At 36.8% G+C, this 20,572-nt stretch overlaps 1 protein-coding gene across 1 annotated transcript in view; it reads right to left on the bottom strand.

The window, feature by feature from the left end:
* Positions 1-10,554: 10,554 nt before the first annotated feature.
* The window catches only part of N4BP2 (NEDD4 binding protein 2), a 69,270-nt gene continuing 59,252 nt past the window's right edge, over positions 10,555-20,572 (bottom strand). Inside the window, exons 16-17 of the mRNA XM_080796754.1 lie at positions 13,330-13,453; positions 10,555-12,101 (exon numbers count right to left, since the gene is read on the bottom strand). Coding sequence (XP_080652880.1) covers positions 12,056-12,101; positions 13,330-13,453 — 170 coding nt within the window. The 3' untranslated portion in view covers positions 10,555-12,055. The remainder of the gene's footprint in view (positions 12,102-13,329; positions 13,454-20,572) is intronic.

Here is a 20,572-nt window from a genome sequence, read left to right as displayed (position 1 = left end):
TCTTTCCTCAAAGTGGAGCTGTGTTGAGTCAGATCCTATCAGTGTGAAGGATGAGGATCACACAAATAAAGAACACATGTTTTAATCCATCCATACTTTGGGCAGATGGCTTTCAATCTTCCCCTTCCACTTCATTGCCTGTCACCTTCCTGTGGAATACATACCTAAAATGGATGATCTAGAAATCTGATATCACTTCTGTGACCTTCTCCACTCTGATAACCATCATCTCCATGCTCAGCCACAAATCAAACTATGTTGGGAACAAATATTCACAGTCCCAATATCTTGAGCTCTGATATTCTCTCCCTTCCTACAACCTCCTTCTACCTTCTCTCTCTCTCTCCCTGATACTTTCTGAATCAGTTCTTTACCTCCACAACACCTTCACCTCCATTCCCCGATTCTACCAGCCCCCTCTACATTCTGACAATCACTAACCTTACTTAACCCAACTGATGTGTTTCTCCTCCCTTCTCAAAACTGGAGAAAAATCACTTAATTGATACAATAAGCAAGTACCAGGTGTTGAGGATAGACAGCTCTCAATCCAAAACCTGGTTCTGCCATTTATTAGCTGGTAAAGTTTGGACAAGCAACATAATCTCCCTGAACATCTCCTTCCTTATCTGCAAAATGGGGTATTATCCATTAAGACACTTGCAGCTGTAACAGAAAATCCAAGCGAAAGTAGCTTATTGTCTCCCATAATAAAGTGGTTAGGAATCAGTACCAGGGTTAATTCAGTGGCTCTGTGATGTCATCAAGAACAAAGATTCTTTCCTCTTTATGCCCCACCATCCTCAGCACATTGCCTGGGGGACTTAGGCGTATCTCTTCCTGTGACTACATTGGTGACTGCACTACCAGGCGTCTCATACAGACCCTAAGTCCTGCTGAAGAAGAGTGCACTTCCTCCCGTGTGTCTCTCTGTATTAGTGAAGGAAACCTTTCCTAGAATTCTCCTTAGGTCCCTTTGGCTTGGTCAAATATCCACCCTTGAGCCAAGCACTGGCAAAAGGAAATGGGATTGCCATGATGGCCTTTTCAACCAATCATAACTCAGTTTCTGGGGCTAGTGAGCAGCCGAGCTTTCCTCAGCATATTGCCACCAGATACCTAAACAAAAGAAGGTTGTGATAATAAGAATATCTGTTGTGTATGCCAACAACCTCTGCCATTTGGGCAATAACACCTGCTCCACAAGATGGCTGTAAATATGATACTGGATACATTTGCAAAGTATCTGGGGATGCCTGGCACACGGCAGACATCATGGTTTTTAAAGAAGTCCACACATTCTTGAACATTCTTTCAAAAAGTAGAGCTAATTCCCCTACCCTTGAATGCGGGCTGTACTTAGTGACTGGATTCTAATAGAATTTGGCAAAAATAATGGTGTGAAATTTCCAACACTAGGTTACAAAAGGCACTGCAGCTTCTGTTTTTCCTCTCCTGAGTGGCCCACTCTGGAGAAAGCTGCCATGTTGTAAAGACACTCAAGCAGCCTATGAAGAAGCCCACACAGGGAGAAATTAAAGATTACCACCAACAACCAGCCACGCAAATGAGCCATTGCCAATCTACAAGCCATGCAAAAAGGCTGGAAGTGAATTTCTCAGCCCCAGTCAAGCCTTCAATGGACAGATGCACCAAGCCACTTCTTGGATGCAACCTCATGAAAGACTCCGACCCGGAATGATCCCAGCTAAGCCACTCCAAGAATTCTGGAAAACGGAGAATAATAATTTTCATTGTTTTAAGCCACTAAGTTTTGAAATGATTTTTTTACACAGCAATAGATAACTAATATGGATTTTGGTACCAAACGAGGGTTCTGCTATAACAAAAACTTTAAAATGCAAGAGTAGCTTTGTAACATGGCAGTAGACAGAAGCTGGGAGAACTTTGACGAGAAATTTAGTGAAGACTTAGAAGAGCCTTGAAGAGACTGCCAGTGAAGGAGGGAAGGTTCATGGGTTTTACTATGACAGACCAGGTAAAAATGTATCTTGCGTTTCCCCTCCATAAATTTTAAGTGTGACCATTGCTGAGAGGTAATATGCATCACAGATAAATGCACAGGCTTTGGAGTCTGCCTTGATTTGAATCCCAGTTCCATCACCTCTTATCTATGTAATATTAGGCAAGTTGCTTAACCTCTTTATGCCTCAGTTTCCCTCAGGGGATTTTTATGAGGATTAAATAAGTTGCTGCTTATCAACTATAAATAAATAAACAAGCAAACAAACCAGGGTTTCTTTCTGCATCCCACAGCAGAGTTGATTATGGTTGAGAACCAGCAAACCAGAATTGGGGTAGAAGCCAAGGAACATTACCTCGACTGGCCAAAAAAAGAACAAAGTCTTTGTGATGGGCTATCCCAACTAGGGTAGCATTTCTTAAGGTGTTGCACCACCTGCATTAGAACCATTGGGGTATTTATTTAAAAGTTGGGGCCCTACCACCTGAGATTGATTCAGGAAGTCTAAAGGAGGGCAAAAAGCTGGATTTTAACTGAACCTTTTGTGGATGATTCTTGTGTCCACTAAAGTTTGAAAACCATTGTCCTGGGGAAAGGAGTCCAGGTAAAAAGCCCAAAGATTAATCTCTTTGAACCTTACTGTTTTACCTTAAAAATGAAGGCAAAATTGCCCGTTCTTCTCCACAATTTATCCATTTTTGTTTTACTATACAAATAAGGTGCATTAAATAATAATGCACATAATTTGCCTTTGAGTGAAATTAATATTCCTGAAAGATCTGCTACCTTTATCCAGGACTCGTGGTAGCCCCCGGCATACATCTACATACCCAGTTGACATACAAGCTTTTGTGATAACTATATCAATCCATTTTCAGTGTCTGATTTTAGAAGTACCATCAGTATTGTAAATATGGCCATTTGATAATTCACCCTCTCCTCCACTTCCTTCTAATGAGCCTTTTTGTACCACAGAGACTGAGAAGTTTAAAATTACATTTCCTAGACTCCTCTGTCAGGTAAAAATCTGGATATAAAATAGTGTCCACCGATTAGATACACTATTATGAGATGTGGGAGGCAGAAGTAAGTTGAAGGCGCTCTGTCTACTGCTATGTCTCATTCCGATAAAATGTCAAGTTATAGAGAGGTCAGGGTTTTCAGCAACTGTTACCAACTTTGGGTACACTGAGAGCAGGTGTGGCAATGGTGCCATGGTGGCCTTTTCATTAGGGCAAAGGTGGCAGTAGGTTAATTCTGCAGTGTTTTGAAAGTCATTCTCTGAGCCAAGTCTAGAATTTACTCCTCTAGCTCTTCTACCAACTTTTAAAAAACACTTTTTATTACACTTTTGAATATATTCAGAAGTAGAATCAAAAACTAATAAAACCCCAGCTTCAACATTTACCAACTTAGGCCGATCTTATTTTATTTTTTAAGTAACCCTACCCACCCACTTCATCTTATTTTCAAGTAAATCCCAGATATCATATAATTTTATATATCTTAGCATGTATCTCTTTTTCAAAAAGTAGACTAAAAAATGTAATCTCTGAGATAATAGAACATATTGGTCTCTTGCTCCCAGCTCCTGGCACAGAACTCCTGAAACCCTTGTAGTAATTTCCGAAGTGATAAAAACACTAGGTGATCTCTTATTATATTTGTCCTTGACCCCATTCTTGCCTGACATACAGCTCCTAAAACCCGTTTCTAAGTGATTAGAGCACTAGAAGCATCTTTTATTCTATTGAAGTGACTCCGGTGTGGGCTCCTGGTTAGAGGCTGGTCACCATAAAGACCATGCATGATCAGAATCTCAATTTTCAGTCCCAGGCCTCATCCTGAGACAGGAAAGGGGCTGGAAATGGGAGTTAATAATTGTATGCCTATGTGAGGAAGCCTCCATAAAATTCTAGTACAATGGGGTTTGGAGAGCTTCCAGATAGATGAATACATCCAAATAGGAAGGGTGATGCACCCCAACTCCAAGGGACAGAAGCCCCTGCACTCGAGACCCTCCCAGATCCCAGGCCTCACCCGGTATCTCTTCATCAGGCTATCCATTTGTGCCCTTTATCGTATCCTTTAATAATCTAGTATACATAAGGAAATGTTACCCTGAGTTCTGTGAGCCACTCTAGCAAATTTTCAAACCATGAGGACAGGGATGTGGGAACCCCCGATTTATAGCCAAGTTGGACAGTTGTGGGTAACCTGGGGACCTACTTACTACTTGCAACCAGCATCTGAGGTTGGGGGGGGACAGTCTTGTGGGACTGAACCCTTAACTTGTGGGTGTTAACTCCAGGTAGATCGTGTAAGAACTGAGCTGAATTGTAGACACCCAACTATGTCAAGAGAATTGCTTGGTGTGGGGGAAAAACTCCACACATTTGGTGACCAGAGGAAGGTGTTTTGTGTAAGCAGTAAAGAGACACAGAAAAGAAACACACAGGGGGAAAGATTGGGTTTTCCCTACAAAAGAGAGAAAGAGATAGGAGGGGGAAAAAACTGTATTTTTCCTAATATGACTACAGTATCATCATCCCTAAAATAAATAGATAGATAAATGGATAAATAGATCTTTAATATAATTAAGTGTCCAGTCAATGTTTACATTGCCAGTCCTCGTTATTGTCATAAAAAAAAAAAACCTCAATAGTTTTTGCTGAACAAATAAAGTCCATAAATTGTAATTGGTTGATATGCCTCTTCCATCTTAATGTATAGGCTCCCTTTCCATCTCTGTGTGTGTGGTTTTTTTTTTCTTTTGTAATTTATTTGAAGAAACTGTTGTTAGAGCATCCCACAGTCTGTATTTTGGTGGTCACATCCCATGGTGTTGACATATTCCTCTGTCCTCTGTAATTCATATAAACTGGTTGTTAGATCTACAGGCTTGATCAGATTTAGGCTTTGTTTCCACTGATTTTTGAGTCCCCAGTTGTATATCAGATACCTTTCTGGGATAGTAGAAGCTACCAAAAAAACCCAAAACAAAACGAAACAAAAAACAAAACAAAAAGCATAATACTGAGGATTCAATCAGACGGACAACCACAAGGCATACATACCTCATTTCACTGCTTTTGCTGTATTGCAGTTCACAGATACTGCATTTTTACAAAATGAAGGTCTATGGCGACCCTGCATCACTCAAGTCTGTTGGTGCCACTTTTCCAACAGCATTTGCTTATTTTTATTTCTTTGTTGTTTTTTGGTAATTCTCAAAATATTTCAAGCTTTTTCATTATTATATTTGTTATGGTGATCTGTGATCAGTGTCTTTATGTTACCACTGTCATTGTCTTGGGGCGGGGAGCACAAACCGTGTGCATATAAGATGGCAAACTCAATTAGTAAATGTTGCATGTGTTCTGACCTCCATCATTGGCTGCGCCCCCATTTCTCTCCCTCCTTGGGCCTCCCTATTCCCTGAGACACAGTAATACTGAAATTAGGCCAATTAATAACACTATAGTTGCCTCTATGTGTTCAAGTGAAAGGAAGAATCACACGTCCCTCACTTTAAATCAAAAACTAAAAATGATTAAGCTTAGTGAGGAAGACCTGTTGAAAGCAAGACGGGCCAAAAGCGAGACCTCCTGTACCAATTGGACAAGAAGTAAATGCAAAGGAAAAGTTCTCGAAAGGAAATTAAGAGTGCTACTTCAGTGACTCCATGAGTAAGAGAGTGAAACAGCCTTACTGCTGGTATGGAGCAAGTTCTGGGGGTCTGGATAGAAGATCAAACTAGCCACATAATTCCCTTGAGCCAAAGCCCAATCCAGACACTCTCCAAGTCTGTGAAGGCTGAGAGAGGTGAGGAAGCTGCAGAAGACAAGTCTGAGGCCAGCAGAGGCTGGTTCATGAGGTTAAAGGCGAGAAACAAGTAAAGCAGCAAGTGCTGATGGAGAAGCTGCAGCAGCTTCCCCAGAGGATCTAGTTCAGGTCATAAGCAAAGGTGGCCACACGACACAGACTTCTGATGTAGATGAAACAGGCTTCTAACAGCTAATGCAGCCGGAGACTTTAAGTTGAGGCTTCCACTCACAGTTCCAAAAACCGAGGGCCCTTGACCATTAAACTAAGTCTACTCTCCCTGTGCTTCATAAACAGAACAAAGCCTAGCTGACAGCACATCTGTTATAACACGGTTTACTGAATATTTTAAGCCCACAGTTGAAACCTACTGCTCAGGAAAAAAAAGATCCCTTTCAAAATAGGACTACTCATCAACAACGCACCTGGTCACCCAAGAGCTCTGATGGAAATGGAGGAGATTATTGTTGTTTTCAGGCCTGCTAACATAACATCTATTCTGCAGCTCATGGACGGAGGAGTCATTCTGACTTTCAAGTCTTATTATTTTAAGAAACCTGTTTCATAAAGCTATCCCTGTCATAGACAGTAATTCCTCGGATGGACCTGAAAGCCTTCTGGAAAGTTCATCATTCTCAATGCCATTAAGAACATTCCTGATTCATGGTAAGAGGTCAAAATGTCAACATTAATGGGAGTTTGAGAGAAGGGGATTCCAACCGGCATGGATGACCTGGAGGGATTCAAGACCTCAGTGGAAAAAATAACTATAGATATAATGCAAACAGCAAAAGAACTAAAATGAGAAGTGGAGCCTGCAGATGTGACTGAACTGCTGTAATCTCATAGAACTTTAACAGATGAGAAGTTGCTTCTTCTGGACGAGCAAAGAAAGTGGTTTCTTGAGATGGAATCTACTGGTGAAGATGCTGTGAAGACTGTTGAAATGACAACAAAGGATTGAGACTATCAAAAAAACATCATGAATAAAGTAGTGACAGGGTTCAAGAGGACTGACTCTCAATTCTGAGAGGTCAGCTGTGGGCAAAGTGCCATCCAACACCATCACATGCTACAAAGAAACCATCATAAAAAGAAGAGTCAATCAATGCAGCAAACTTTGTTGTCTTATTTTTTTTTAATATTTTATTTATTTATTTAACAGACGGAGATCACAAGTAGGCAGAGAGGCAGGCAGAGAGAAAGGAGGAAGCAGGCTCCCTGCTGAGCAGAGAGCCCGATGCAGGGCTCGATCCCAGGACCCTGAGATCATGACCTGAGCCGAAAGCAGAGGCTTTAAACCACTGAGCCACCCAGGTGCCCCTTTGTTGTCTTATTTTATGAAATTGCTACAACCAGTTTAAACCTTCAGGAAACACCACCCTAATCATCCATGTTGGTTAGTAATATTATTTGAATATTTAAGTTAAAATAAACTGTGATTTCCTTTTTTATTATTGCTAGCACAGGGTAATCGTCAACAAAGATATGTTGACAGAATGCATCAAGAACTGATTTTCACATTATTTGCAACCAATGGTCAAAAATGATGTGGCAGAAACTGCCATGAATTCCCCTAATACACATTCTCTTTCCTCCAAGAGAATGCCCAAATTTTAGCTGAATGTATAGACTGAAATAAAGACAATTTCTCAGCCTCTCTTGCAGCTAGATATGACCACATGACTAAGTTCTGGCCAATAAGATGTAAGTGGAAGTATTGCATGGCAACTTCCAAAAATCTTCCACAAAAGATCACTGGCCCCTGCCCACTGCTCCTTTCTTCTTTGTCCTTCCTCCAACAGAATGCAGATGTGATTATTAGAGCTCGAGCTACCCACCACCCTGGTTTAGGAATCGATGACCACACCTGGGGTATGAGAAGAGTGGTGAGCTAAAATAAAAGGATCCCAGATCTCCAAAAACTTCGTGGAGAAGAGCACACCCATTGGTCCTGCAGTCCTTAGCTCTGGAATTTTATATGAGGAGAAAAATGAACTTTTATGTTTGTTATTGGGAAAACCCCACAATACCAGCTTCCTCTGTATAAGGGAGGAAGGCAGATTTATAAGTGGCAGTTTTTCAAACACATGTACTGTGTAGCCACATCTCTCTTAGTTGGGGGTAATAGGATATTCTTTCTTTCCAAGTAATTATTTTTATTCTTATGAAAATGTAACTCCTCTATAGTTGGGAGTTAGAGAACCCAGGTTCAAGTCTTACCTCTGCCCTTAATGAGCCAATGGGTCACCTTCTCTTAGACTTTGTAAGACACAATGTAATAAGATTCTCTTGAGCCTTAAAATATAACATATATGGAAGTGTTTCACAATATAAGTAACTACACAGGGATAGTTGACTACAATTATAAGATACCTGTGGGGAGAAACTGTCTCAGGTTGTATCTCCAGTAACAAGTGCTCAGTAAATATTTGTTGAACAGATATTTTGAAGTCCTCAGTAAATGGGTGAATTATTCTGCTTTGGAGTGAATAATGTTCACAAATCTTTAATATTAATTAAAGTATTACTTGAGTTTCTTAGAGCCAATTCTTAATTTTGCTATCAGTCCAAAGATACAAAGGTGTGAAAAAACAAACCTAGCTAATCCGTTTATCTAGTTCAAAAATGGACCCCAATTTGCTATAGCAAAATAATTTAAGAACACAAGTTGTGGTACAGAAATAAAATTTTTATGACCCTTTTCTTTTCCTTGAAATTACAAAATTACACATAAATACATATTTTAATATTTAAACCACTAATCCTACCACATCAAATGAAGGATTTCCTCACACTGGACTGTGGCTAAAGTATTTTATTAAATTAAGTATGTAATTTGCAAATGGTTTCATAAGAAATTTTAAAAGCAAAGTTATAAAACATTTTCAATAAAAAAGTACAGAGTTAACAGCAAAATTACATTTTCTTTATACAAATAAAAACATTTCATTTCTGATACACTGTCTGAAAATCTTATAATATATTCTCCAACTGATAGCTGCAATATTATATTTTAATGAGAAGTTTCACCATTAATTCAATCATTTGCTAGTAACAGGTTCATCATTTGGACCATAAAAGTCAACTGCTCAACTTTAAGGAAAATAATAAAATTTGTCATTAGATAATGTTAAGTTACAAAAGGCTCTCCAGGATATACATGTATGCCAGCCTTGTTTCTCTACTAAATTCTGTAGAGGCATTAAGTAATATGTAAACTTCAATTACATTTTAAAAATAAGCACCATTAACATACATTCTACATAAATTTACTTTACCTTTTAAATGACACTTTTTTTGGCCACACAAACATTTAAATCTGTTTTCTTTACCATGTAAATAAAAATACGCAATATTTAACCACTCCACAGAAAATTACCAAACTTCACCTCATTGCACAATGGAAAAGCACTTGGAAAAAACACTTGGAAAAAAAACAGCACACGTTATTTTTGTGTCTTTTTTATAGATTTTGTCATTTTCTTAAATTGAGAGCAGTTAAAACATTGTCAGAGCAATTTCCTGAGTCTCAAAGTTTCTAATTTCCAGCTCAGAAATAACCAATCTTGCTATTATACATGTTCTTTTTCTAAGAACACACACAAAACACTTGAATTTAAAAAGAGAAAGACCAAAATAAGGACTGGAAACAATCCAACAGAAGAATTGTTTAGCTTTTCTTTTCAAAATGTGTTATAATATGCAAGACACTTTAAAGTATAAGTCAGATTTTCTACCATATAATATGTCCTATATTTAAAGGCCATAGAATTGCAAATAGTATAGAAACACTAATAAAGTGATGAAACCTCAACTTGAAAATAATACAGAACTGTATGAACAGCCAATAAATCTAAGACAACATGCTTCCAAGTCTCATGTTGAAGTAAGGAAGTGGATGAATTGAAAATACTGTTAAAGGGTTTCCTCAGTCCAACCTACTTCCCCTGTGGTTTCCACATTAGCTCTCTTTTTTTCTCCTGGTAGATACAAGTGAGAGGCTACTTAAAAGAATTAATTGTTACTAAAACCTTCCAAACTACAGAAGTGTTATACTTTTAGAAGATCGATATACTTGCAAAGAGCCATTTTAATGAGTCCTGTATTAGCACAAATACACCAATACCTGAAAACTTCGATAATCCCCACACTGTCTTTACTTTTGACACACAGGATTTGGAAAGCAAGGGAAGAATTTGATAAGCCCTGAAACTTTGGCATGCAGGATTTAGAAACGGGCAAAACAAGAAAAGAGCAACTATAAAATTTTCTTTCATAATTATGTTGTTTAAACTATGCTAGACAATGGGGTGGAAGGCCGTTTAGAATTAAACAACTTCATAAAAACACAAGATGCTCAAAATTTGCCTAAATACTTATAAATGATGATTAAGAAAAATACCCTAGATCTACCAAAATAAAGCCTAAAGTTGAGGTTGGTACAGCAGAAAACGTAACCTCTTTCATTTGGTTTCTGCCCACAAAATACCTCACCCCTTGTTCTTTTTGACTGCTCCCATGTTAATCATAATTACAATAACACAAATAAATTCAGCTGAAGTGCACAAAAGTGACACTTTTTTAAATGGGGTGAGGAACTATAAAAACATGGAAAGCTAGTATGCAGCTGCACACACTCGAATAACTCCAGGTTTTAGCACTGTTGTTATTCACACTTCCTAAATCATATTAATTTATACATAGAAATATTTTATTTCATTAACAACTGTGGTTTCATAATAAGTTCTTGAAATGAATTGCTTTATTTTTAATGTATACAACTCTTTTAGATGTTACAAAAAATATGCTAAACTGTTGGTTTTTCTTTTTTAAACAAATTATTATCAAACATAAGAATAATATTTCAATACCACTCACTGAGCACTTCTAAATAATAAATTTATTTTTATTTTTGTGGAAATAAATTTAATGATATAGCTCTTTTAAAAGCATGCTTTCATGATATATAAAAACATGTTTTTGAGTTTTATTTTCATTAAAATGTCTGTTCTTTTGGGAAACCATTCTGTAATTCAGGATTCTTTCAGTAACAGTTCGACCCTGTAATTCCTGATCCAAATGATTTTTAAGCTTATCAAAAAACAACACAACCATTTGTTAAATTACATATGTTGGAAACAGTCTCCATATCCGAAGTCAATAAGCCATTGTTTCATGTTGGAAAATTATACTTTACCACATTAAACTTGCATAAATGAAATTATAATTGACATACTAACAGGACTTTTTAGCTCACACACACAAGAAGAAGTCAAAGTTTCCCTTCAAAAAGTTGGATCATTTTAAAAACAAGGGTAAAAAACTTTCAAATTGTAAAGATTCCTTTTAAGATTATATCAAAAATGTTTTCTATATTTGCTTTAAATTAATAGAGGACTTTAACCTACTGCACTTTAGGAATCATATGCTTCAAATATAAAATATAGCTCTTTAGTACCGTCTTAAATACCATTTACATAGACAGCTCTAGAAGCAGTTCTATAAGACACCAATACTTGGTAGATTAACCATTTCTCCTTCTCTAAAAACTTTTCTGCCTACAGAAGGTATAAAACTGTAATATAATCTCAGGCTCCAACTTTCCTCCTAGAAAATGCACACACACGGAACAAAAGGTAAGAGATCAAGATCATATAAAGACCAAGGAAAGTGCAAACGGCATGCCTTCCTTCCTGTAAGATATGGCAAAATGAAACTTTCTTTTGTATTTAGTTTTGAAATCAAAAAGTATTCAAGTGTTTTTGTTAGATTTTCTTTTCTTCATTACTACTACTACTACTACTACTACTACTACTACTACTGCTTCTACTTCTCCTTTTAATACAAGGCTTTGATGGGCATGAACCAGGTCTCAAAGCACTTTAAAATACCTTTCAAAGATGCCTTTAGGATTTTACTAAGTGTTAAACAATTAATACAAAGGTAACATTTTTTTCTCTGAGAAAGAGTCAGAGCACTTCAAACTTCAAAACAGCAGCTAATACTTTTCTTAGACATTTCATAATCAATAAAAATTCTCTTTAATATAATGGACAACATATTTGGCATTTGATTCAGTAAAAAACTATTTTTTTGAGTTCTGAAAAACATCATCATAATGTTTTTATTATAACTGGACATTTCTAATAAACACATGTTTACAGTAAAAATGACTAAATTTACCGCAAATAAAACGAAGTTTAACCTACAAACCTTCACACGTCTAAGTCAAGGACGTTTATTTTACTTTAGCATGACTTTCAAGCACCCTGGTTTAATTTCAGAGAACCTACAGAAATGAGAAAAGACTTATTTTAGGTAAAAATTTCAAAATGGTTAAGGAATATATCATGCATGTAATCAATTCCAAGTGTCTATGCCAAATATAATATTTACTATCAAAGTATTCTCCTTTATTAAGTCAATCATCCAGGACCAATATCTATGCTTATGTATCCTTCAATTCATTGTAAAAATAAAGAATCCTAAGGCTAGGGGTTACTCCTAACTTAGTAGTTATTTAAGATTTTTCAAAACTCTTGAGCCTGAACTTGACCTTCATGAAGAAGAGCATGCTGTCTGAAGGATAAGCTGATGTCTGCATTACATTATTTCTACACATTAAGTGAGTACTAAAAAGAAATATCTAACATAATCGTAAGTCTGATTCATCAGGCCATGAAATGCTTCCAAGCCCTTAATGTGAAATTTAAAAAACACTAGTTTCTACAACAGCCCATTAATCCCAACATGATAATGTTCTAGTCCAACTACTTTTTTAACAGACACTCTGAAATGTCACCTGTTTGCATGCTCAGAATTAATGTTACCATTTCCTATAATGTAGCCAAACGACATTTTATTACATGGCATAAACATAACTAAAACTAGAAGCAGGGGGAGGTTGGTACCTAATGATAAACATCCTCAGGGAATCTATCCATCAACAGATCTTTTCTTAGACTTTTCTTGTCATTTCCTGTTATTGAATAATAATCACTTAATGAAAAAGGACATGTCATGTTTGTTAGTTAAGATCATTAACAACACTTGATTTACAGAGATGTATAGATTCATAGTGACTGGATGCTTCTGCTAAAGTTTAAAAAAATCCAAATTATAATCATATTTTAGTAGAAACCCCCAACTCCTTCCAAAATCTATGAATGCATAAATAGTAATTTTAAACTATGATACATATAATCTCACTATCTTGGATAATACATTATCAAAAAAACACAATTATACTTACTTTCTGTTAAATTTTGAATTTATGATAGAAATAGTTTTGTCAAGTGATTGCTTCAACAAGAAACACATTTGTCTTTCATTTCGGGTTTTCTGAACATCATATATCCAGCAGGGAATGTTGTATCATAATTTAAGCATAAACTTGTGGCTAATACCAGGTGGTTAAATTTAGTTAACTATATTAATAAACCATCTGAGCATATGTCTAGTGTTTACTATCTGTATATGGGCAATTGCCATTATCAATAACAGAAATCTATACTCACCTGAAGCTATGGCTTGTGAGGTATTTAATGACGGCTGGTTTGATGCGAGCAACTCCTCCTTGGCTGTGGTTTCCTCTCCCCGTAATCACAGACAGATAGGACTTCCCACCATTCTGCTTAAATTCTGTTACAACAGGAATTGGAACAGTTAAAATTCATTTATCTTACATTCTCAATGGAAAACAAACCTGAACTACTCAAACACATATGAAATTATTTTCATGGGGATTTAGATATTTATAAATTCAAAAAGCCCCCAAATTGAGGTTTTTAAATCCATGTTTCATCTATACTGTTTAAGTACAGAAGCCTCAAAGCAACTCATCCACCTAAACACAAGTGAAAGTTATTCCCCTGTGGGGAAGGAGATTTCTGTGTCCTACCAGAATTTCTTTCTAAAATAATGATAATGACAATAACAATATTAATGATATCTAACAATTATTACATACTTGGAGTGAGGCACTGCTTTAAGCAACTTAATTTATTAACTAAGAATCTTCACAATGGGGGCATCTGGGTGGCTCAGTGGGTTAAGCCTCTGCCTTCGGCTCGGGTCATGATCCCAGGGTCCTGCCCCACATCAGGCTCTCTGCTCCTCAGGGAGCCTGCTTCCTCCTCTCTCTCTGCCTACTTGTGATCTCTGTCTGTCAAATAAATAAATAAAATCTTAAAAAAAAAAAAAAGAATCTTCACAATGACCCTTTTAATTAAGTATTTTGATGCCAGCCAGCTTTGGTCGGATTAACAGCTCTGCTGTTAATGGCTGGATGGTATGACCATGGACAAGTTATTTAGCCTATCTGTGCCTGTTTCCTTATCAGGAAAATGGGATACAGTCTTACTGTTAAAGATAATTGTTAAGAAACTCTTCTAAGGGCAACCTGCCTGGCTCAGGTTGGAAGAAGATGTGACTCTTGATCTAAGGGTTTTGAGTTCGAGCCCTTTGTTGAGTATAGAGATTACAAAAAACAAAAAACAAAAAACCTTTAAAAAACTCTTCTAAAGAGAGTTTTTTTTGTTGTTGTTGTTTTAAGATTTTTATTTATTTTATTTATTTATTAAGATTTTTATTTATTTGTCAGAGAGAGAGAGAGAGAGAGAGCGAGCACAGGCAGACAGAGAGGCAGGCAGAGGCAGAGGGAGAAGCAGGCTTCCCTGTCGAGCAAGGAGCCCGATATGGGACTCGATCCCAGGACGTTGGGATCATGACCTGAGCCAAAGGCAGCCGCTTAACCAACTGAGCCACCCAAGAGATAGTTTTTAAATATTAAATGAGTCTAGGCCTCTTGTAAGATTACAGCTCCTGCTCTGGATATGACCAGGTGAAAATCAAATGTATAAATCCAAAAAGTAATTAACAGCTACAATAAAATAACAAAAACAGTGTAAGACTTGACTTAATGAATTTAATAAATATTTGTTCCTCAGTCACAAACAGCACAAATTTTACCTTTAGCATAAAATATACATAATATAAATATTCTATATTCTGCTCATTAAGTTGCCCTAAGACTCCAGCAGATCCACAGTTTTTCAAGTCTCCCATCTCCAAGGCAATATTTAGCCTAGAATTTTAAGATGGTATGTTGCCCTTGCTTTCCTAATTCCTTCTTTGCTTAAGATCTCCATTTCTTTCTTTCTTTCTTTCCTTTTTTAAAAAGACATCATTTATTTATTTGAGTGAGAGAGAGTAGAAGCAGGGCAGGGAGGGAGGGGCAGAGGGAGAGGGAGAAGCAGACTCCCCGCTGAGCAGGAACTCAACACAGGGCTTGATCCCAGGGCTCTGAGATCATGACCTGAGCCAAAGGCAGACACTTAACCAACTGAGCCACCCAGGCGCCCCAAGATTTCCATTTCTACTCTAGGCCATACCCATTACTTCAAGCAATATTTTGTTCAAAATTCAACTCTTCCTGGGTGCTACATACACAGGGTATTCACTTTGTAAAGAGTTTTTATGCTATACAATTATTACTTGTACACTGTTCTTCATAGATGTGATATTACAAAGTTTACTTTAAAAAAAACCTCAACTCTCATAACTATCCATAATTCCCTCTCATCACTCCTTCACTGCTGCTCCCCTTATCAGCTAGGGCAGTCATTCATACCACCTCATTTTTAAATTCACTGCTCTGAAAATGTTTCACAGTTAAAACTGCGTCCCTCAGATAAAAGTAGGCATTCAAAGGATGGCTACTGAATGAATTAATGTGTATGTTTAAAGGTTCCCAAATTTCACACTATTCCTAACATTTATCACCGTAAAAAAAAAAAAGAAAACAAAACAAAAAACTAACTCATTTTTAAGCCCAGCTCAGATTTCTTATCATTTCATTTGTAAATATTTCTGTGTGTATTTCAAAAAGATAAGGACTTTTAAAAAAAACAAACAAACCATAATATCACAATATCACCACCATACCTTATAAATAGCTCCTTAATATTATGCTTCTAAAAATGGCTAAAATTTTCCCTCAAGAAAATGTTTTTACAGTGGTTTGCTTAAGTCACAGTTGAAACAGGTCCACACATTGCATTTGATTGATATATTCCTGAAGTAACTTTTAATCTAAATGTTCTCCCTCCTCTTGGGTTTTTCTGAACAATTTGTTGAAAAACTTGGTTTATTTATGGGACGCCTGGGTGGCTCAGACGGTTAAGCGGCCGGCTGCCTTCGGCTCAGGTCATGATCCCAGGGTCCTGGGATTGTGTCTCGCCTTGGGCACCCTACGCAGTAGGGAGCCTGCTTTTCTCTCTGCCTGCCGCACTGCCGCTTGTGCACTCTCTCTCTTTCTCTGACAAATAACTAAATAAAATCTTAAAAAAAAAAACAACCTGGTGTATTTATCCTAGATTTTCACAGCATGAATACTGCTGATTGTATCCTCATGGTACCATTTAACCCGTTCCTCTGTTCCCTGTAAATCCCTACAAAGTAGTAAAAACTTCATAGGTGCTGGTGATGCATAGTCCAACCAGAAGTCACATAAAGGTTGATATCTTTTTTGTTGTTCACTCCCAAGTTTGACAATCTCCTTTTATTACTAAAAGCAATGGAGGGCAGAGCCACAGATTGTCCCTTGGATGTATTTCTGTTCAACAATACTACCATCTGGTGGTGACTCGCTGCAACTACAGACTACCACAGGTGGCAACATGCACAAGGATAGGCCTGGCTTCAGAAAGGGTTTGTATCTTGGGTCTGACCAAGTATCACCTTATACAAGTTATTTAACTTATTTTCTTGTAATCTTTTTTTATTGAGATACAATTAATACAACATAAAGCTCATGATTTTAAAAATGTACAATTCAGTGGCTTTTAGTATAATATTGTGCAACCATAAACACTAATTCCAGAACATTCCATCATCTCAGAAAGAAATTCTGTACTTGTTGAGCAGTCACTCCCAATCCATACTTTTTAGCCCCAGCAACCGCTAATGTACTTTCTGTTTCTATTGTTTTGTCTATTCTGAACATTTCATATGAATGGTAATCATATAAAAAGGGGCCCTTGTGTACCTGGCTTCTTTCACAAAGCATGTTTACAAGGCTCATCCATGTTGCATGTATCACTACTTGATTTCTTTTTGTGGCTGAATAATAGTCCATTGAATAGATACACCAAATGTTGTTTGCCCTTTTATCAGTTGATAGACATTTAGTTTCTACTTTTTGGCTATTGTGAACATTCATGTACAAGTTTGTGTGTGGATGAACTGTGCTTTCAATTCTCTTGTGTACATAACTAGGAGCAGAACCTGCGGGGTCATACAGTAACCCTAGGTTAAACTTTTTGAGGAATGCCAACCTTTTCCACAGTGGCTGTACCATTTAACATCCCCACTAGCAACATAAAGGGTTAAGGGATGCCTGGGTAAAGTGTCTGCCTTCAGCTCAGGTCACGATTCCAGGGTCCTGGGATCGAGTCCTACATCAGGCTCCTTGCTCACGGGGAGCCTGTCTCTGACTCTGCCTGTCACTCCCCTGCTTGTGCTCTTTCTCTCTAACAAATAAAAATGCTCCAATTTTCCACATCCTTACCAACACTATTTTCCATTTTACTAAACTTTTTAAATCATCAGTTTCCTCATCTATAAAATGAAAGGAATACCTACCCTTTATTCAGTCATTTATTTAAAAGTTTTTTGGGGGGGTGTTGAATGAAATTCAACAATGATGATTCAATAATCATTACTGACTCAATTCCTGGCCATGAAGGCAGATTTTAATAATCAACTATACAATAAACTTTTTATAAATACCATGATACACGGGAATACTCCAAGAGGCTTTTAACAGGGAGCCTGCATGGCAAGAAATGACAGTGTATGTAGATAAACAGAAAAGGAGGAGGAAGAAATACAACATGAGAATGGGGAGGCAGGAAAGGAAGAGATTACACAGAGACTTGGAAGTTTATGCTAAATGTAACATGGCAACTTGTACTTTTGTATCACAATGCTTATTATTACGTAACTATTTGCTCCCTGTCATCTACCCCACTAGATAGCAAACTCCATAAAAAATAGAGACCGTGTGTCTAACTGTTCTATCCTTGATACCTAGAATATATAAGATAATCAAATTTTTTATTGAGTAAGTTATTTATTCATCCTCTACAGACAAAATGTTCTCTTACAACCACTTCTCTAACGGTTTTTCTTTTCTCCAGATTAAATAATGTATTTAAACTGCTCTTAAATTTTTTCTTTTCTAATCTTAATTATTACTGTTTTCTAGATTTTCTCAAAGATTTCTAAAATTGTATTTTTAAAAAACAACTGAGGGGGGGGACCATTTATCAAAAAATGTCTGCTCAAAGGAACACTTGGGTGGCTCAGTGGGTTAAGCTTCTGCCCTTGGCTCAGGTCATTATCTCAGGGTTCTGGGATCAAGCCCTGCATCAGACTCCCTGCTCAGTAGGGAGTCTGTCTCTCTCTCTCCCTCTGCCGCTCCCTCCCTGCTTGTTCTCTCTCAAATAAGTAAATTTTTTTTAAATCTTTTTTAAAAATGTATGCCAATAAACACAGAATGAACACAAATTATAAAACACCATTATGCAACTACCAATATAATAATTGATTCAGTCAAGAACCATCAATGCCAAAAATACTAGGTGAAATACACGAGAACAGTTAGTTATTCACATAGTTACAAAGTTACAAACTGCCAAAAATGACTAGTTAATTACAAAGAAAAGGTACATTTACATAGAGAAATCTAGCAGAGTCCCACATTAGCTAAGAAATCAAACTTAACATCACCAATAATGGGCCAAAATGGCAATGTTATGTCTTTTGATGTATTCATCAAGGATAATTCAACATCACCTCATGAATCTAATCATGAGGAAAGAATCAGACAAACTTGTAGGTCAATCTACCAAAAGCTAGGAGTCTTCAAAAATGTCAACATAAAAGACAAAAAATAGGCAGCGTAACTATTCCTATTTTTTCTTGAGTAATCTCTATACCCAAAACGGAGCTCGAACTCATGACCCTGAGATCGAGAGTCACATGTTCCACTGACTGAGCTAGCCAGGTGCCCCAAACTATTTCTATATTACTGCAGGCTACAGACACAGGGCAATCAGCCGGAACATATAATGTCTGACTGAATCCTGGCTTAAGGGGGAAAAAATGGCAGAGCTGTAAAAGACATTTCCATACAGCTGGAGAAATGTGGATGTGGCCTGTATATTAGACAATATTATTAAAACAATGTTAAATATCTTAAAAGTAACAATGGTACTGTGATTCTGTAGAAGGATGCATTTGTTCTCAAGAGATAAACATGCTAAGGTATTTGGAGGTAAGGTACCACAGTGGTTAACAACTTATTTTCAAATGGTTCAGCAAAAAGCAGTTTTAAACAGATTAAGCAAATGTGGCCAAAGGTTAACAACTGATTGATCTGGGTAAAAGATATACGGATGTCTATTATACAATTATTTCAACTTCTCTATGGGTTCTTAATTTTTCAACATAAAAAGCCAGGAAAAGGGGCTCCAGCGTGGCTCGGTGGGTTAAGCCTCTGCCTTCAGCTCAGGTCACGATCTCGGTGTCTTGGGATCAAACCCCGCATCAGGCTCTCTAATCAGCGGGAAGCCTGCTTCCTCCCCTTCTCTCTGCCTGCCTCTCTGCCTACTTGTGATCTCTCTCTCTCTGTCAAATAAATAAATAAAATCTTAAAAAAAAAAAAAGCCAGGAAAAAAGATAGCAATAAGAGTACACATGTTGATATGCAAAGTAAAGCTCACTGTGACATAATAATTAAATGTGAGTGGAGGAATGGATACATTATGATACACTCAGAATAGCAGTTACAATAAAAAAATGATACAATCAACATGAGTATATCTTGAAAACTGTGCTGAGTGAAAATAAACGGTTTGGTTGAAGGTAGTGTGAAACCATGTACATTCATTTCTTAAAATTCACAAAAGAAATACTACAGAATGTTTATTGATGAATATACATATAGTAAAGGTATTCTGAAAACTAGACAGGAACCAAACTGAAAGATTTTGATTTCCACCAGAAAGAGAAGGAAGAAAGAAAAAATGATTGGGAAGAACAGAGGCACCTGACTAGCTCAGTCGGTAGAGTATGCCGACTCTTGACCTCAGGGTTGTGGGTTCAAGCCCCACACTGGGTGTAAAGATTACTTAAAAAAAAAAAAATCTTAAAAATACCTGGAAAGAATATAAAGGGAAGAGTAAAAATAAAATGTAAAGCATACATGGTAAAATGTTATCACTTGTTACTTGGATTCATGGGGATACAGGTGTTTTATTATATTACTGTAAGCTTTTCAAGATGGTTTTTATGGTAAACAGATGAATTTCTAACCTCTATATTAATCATATTTCATCAAGTATTTAAGTATAAATGATACATGTTGAATTGATAAACCTGCATAAAGTACAATATTATATATATAAACATATATATGATATATAATATATAATATCATATATGCATGAGTTAACCAGAATAATATAGTTATCAGAGACAAGGCAGGATTATGGAGCTATGAGGTCATACCTGGGGCATGGACTCCCATGTCTCCACAATAAAATGGAAGATAAAGAAAAAGCCAAATTGAGAATCCAAAAATACTCTAGTAGTGGTAAAAGAAGATGACTTCTAGAATTGGAGTCTGGAATAACTAAAACAGATTGACTTTTTCTAAATGCTACCATTATCCAAATGATAATGAAAAAGAAACAA

The sequence above is a fragment of the Martes martes genome, assembly GCF_963455335.1.
Source record: "Martes martes genome assembly, chromosome: 2".
NCBI lineage: Eukaryota > Metazoa > Chordata > Mammalia > Carnivora > Mustelidae > Martes > Martes martes.
This window is presented reverse-complemented; position numbering and strand designations above follow the sequence as displayed.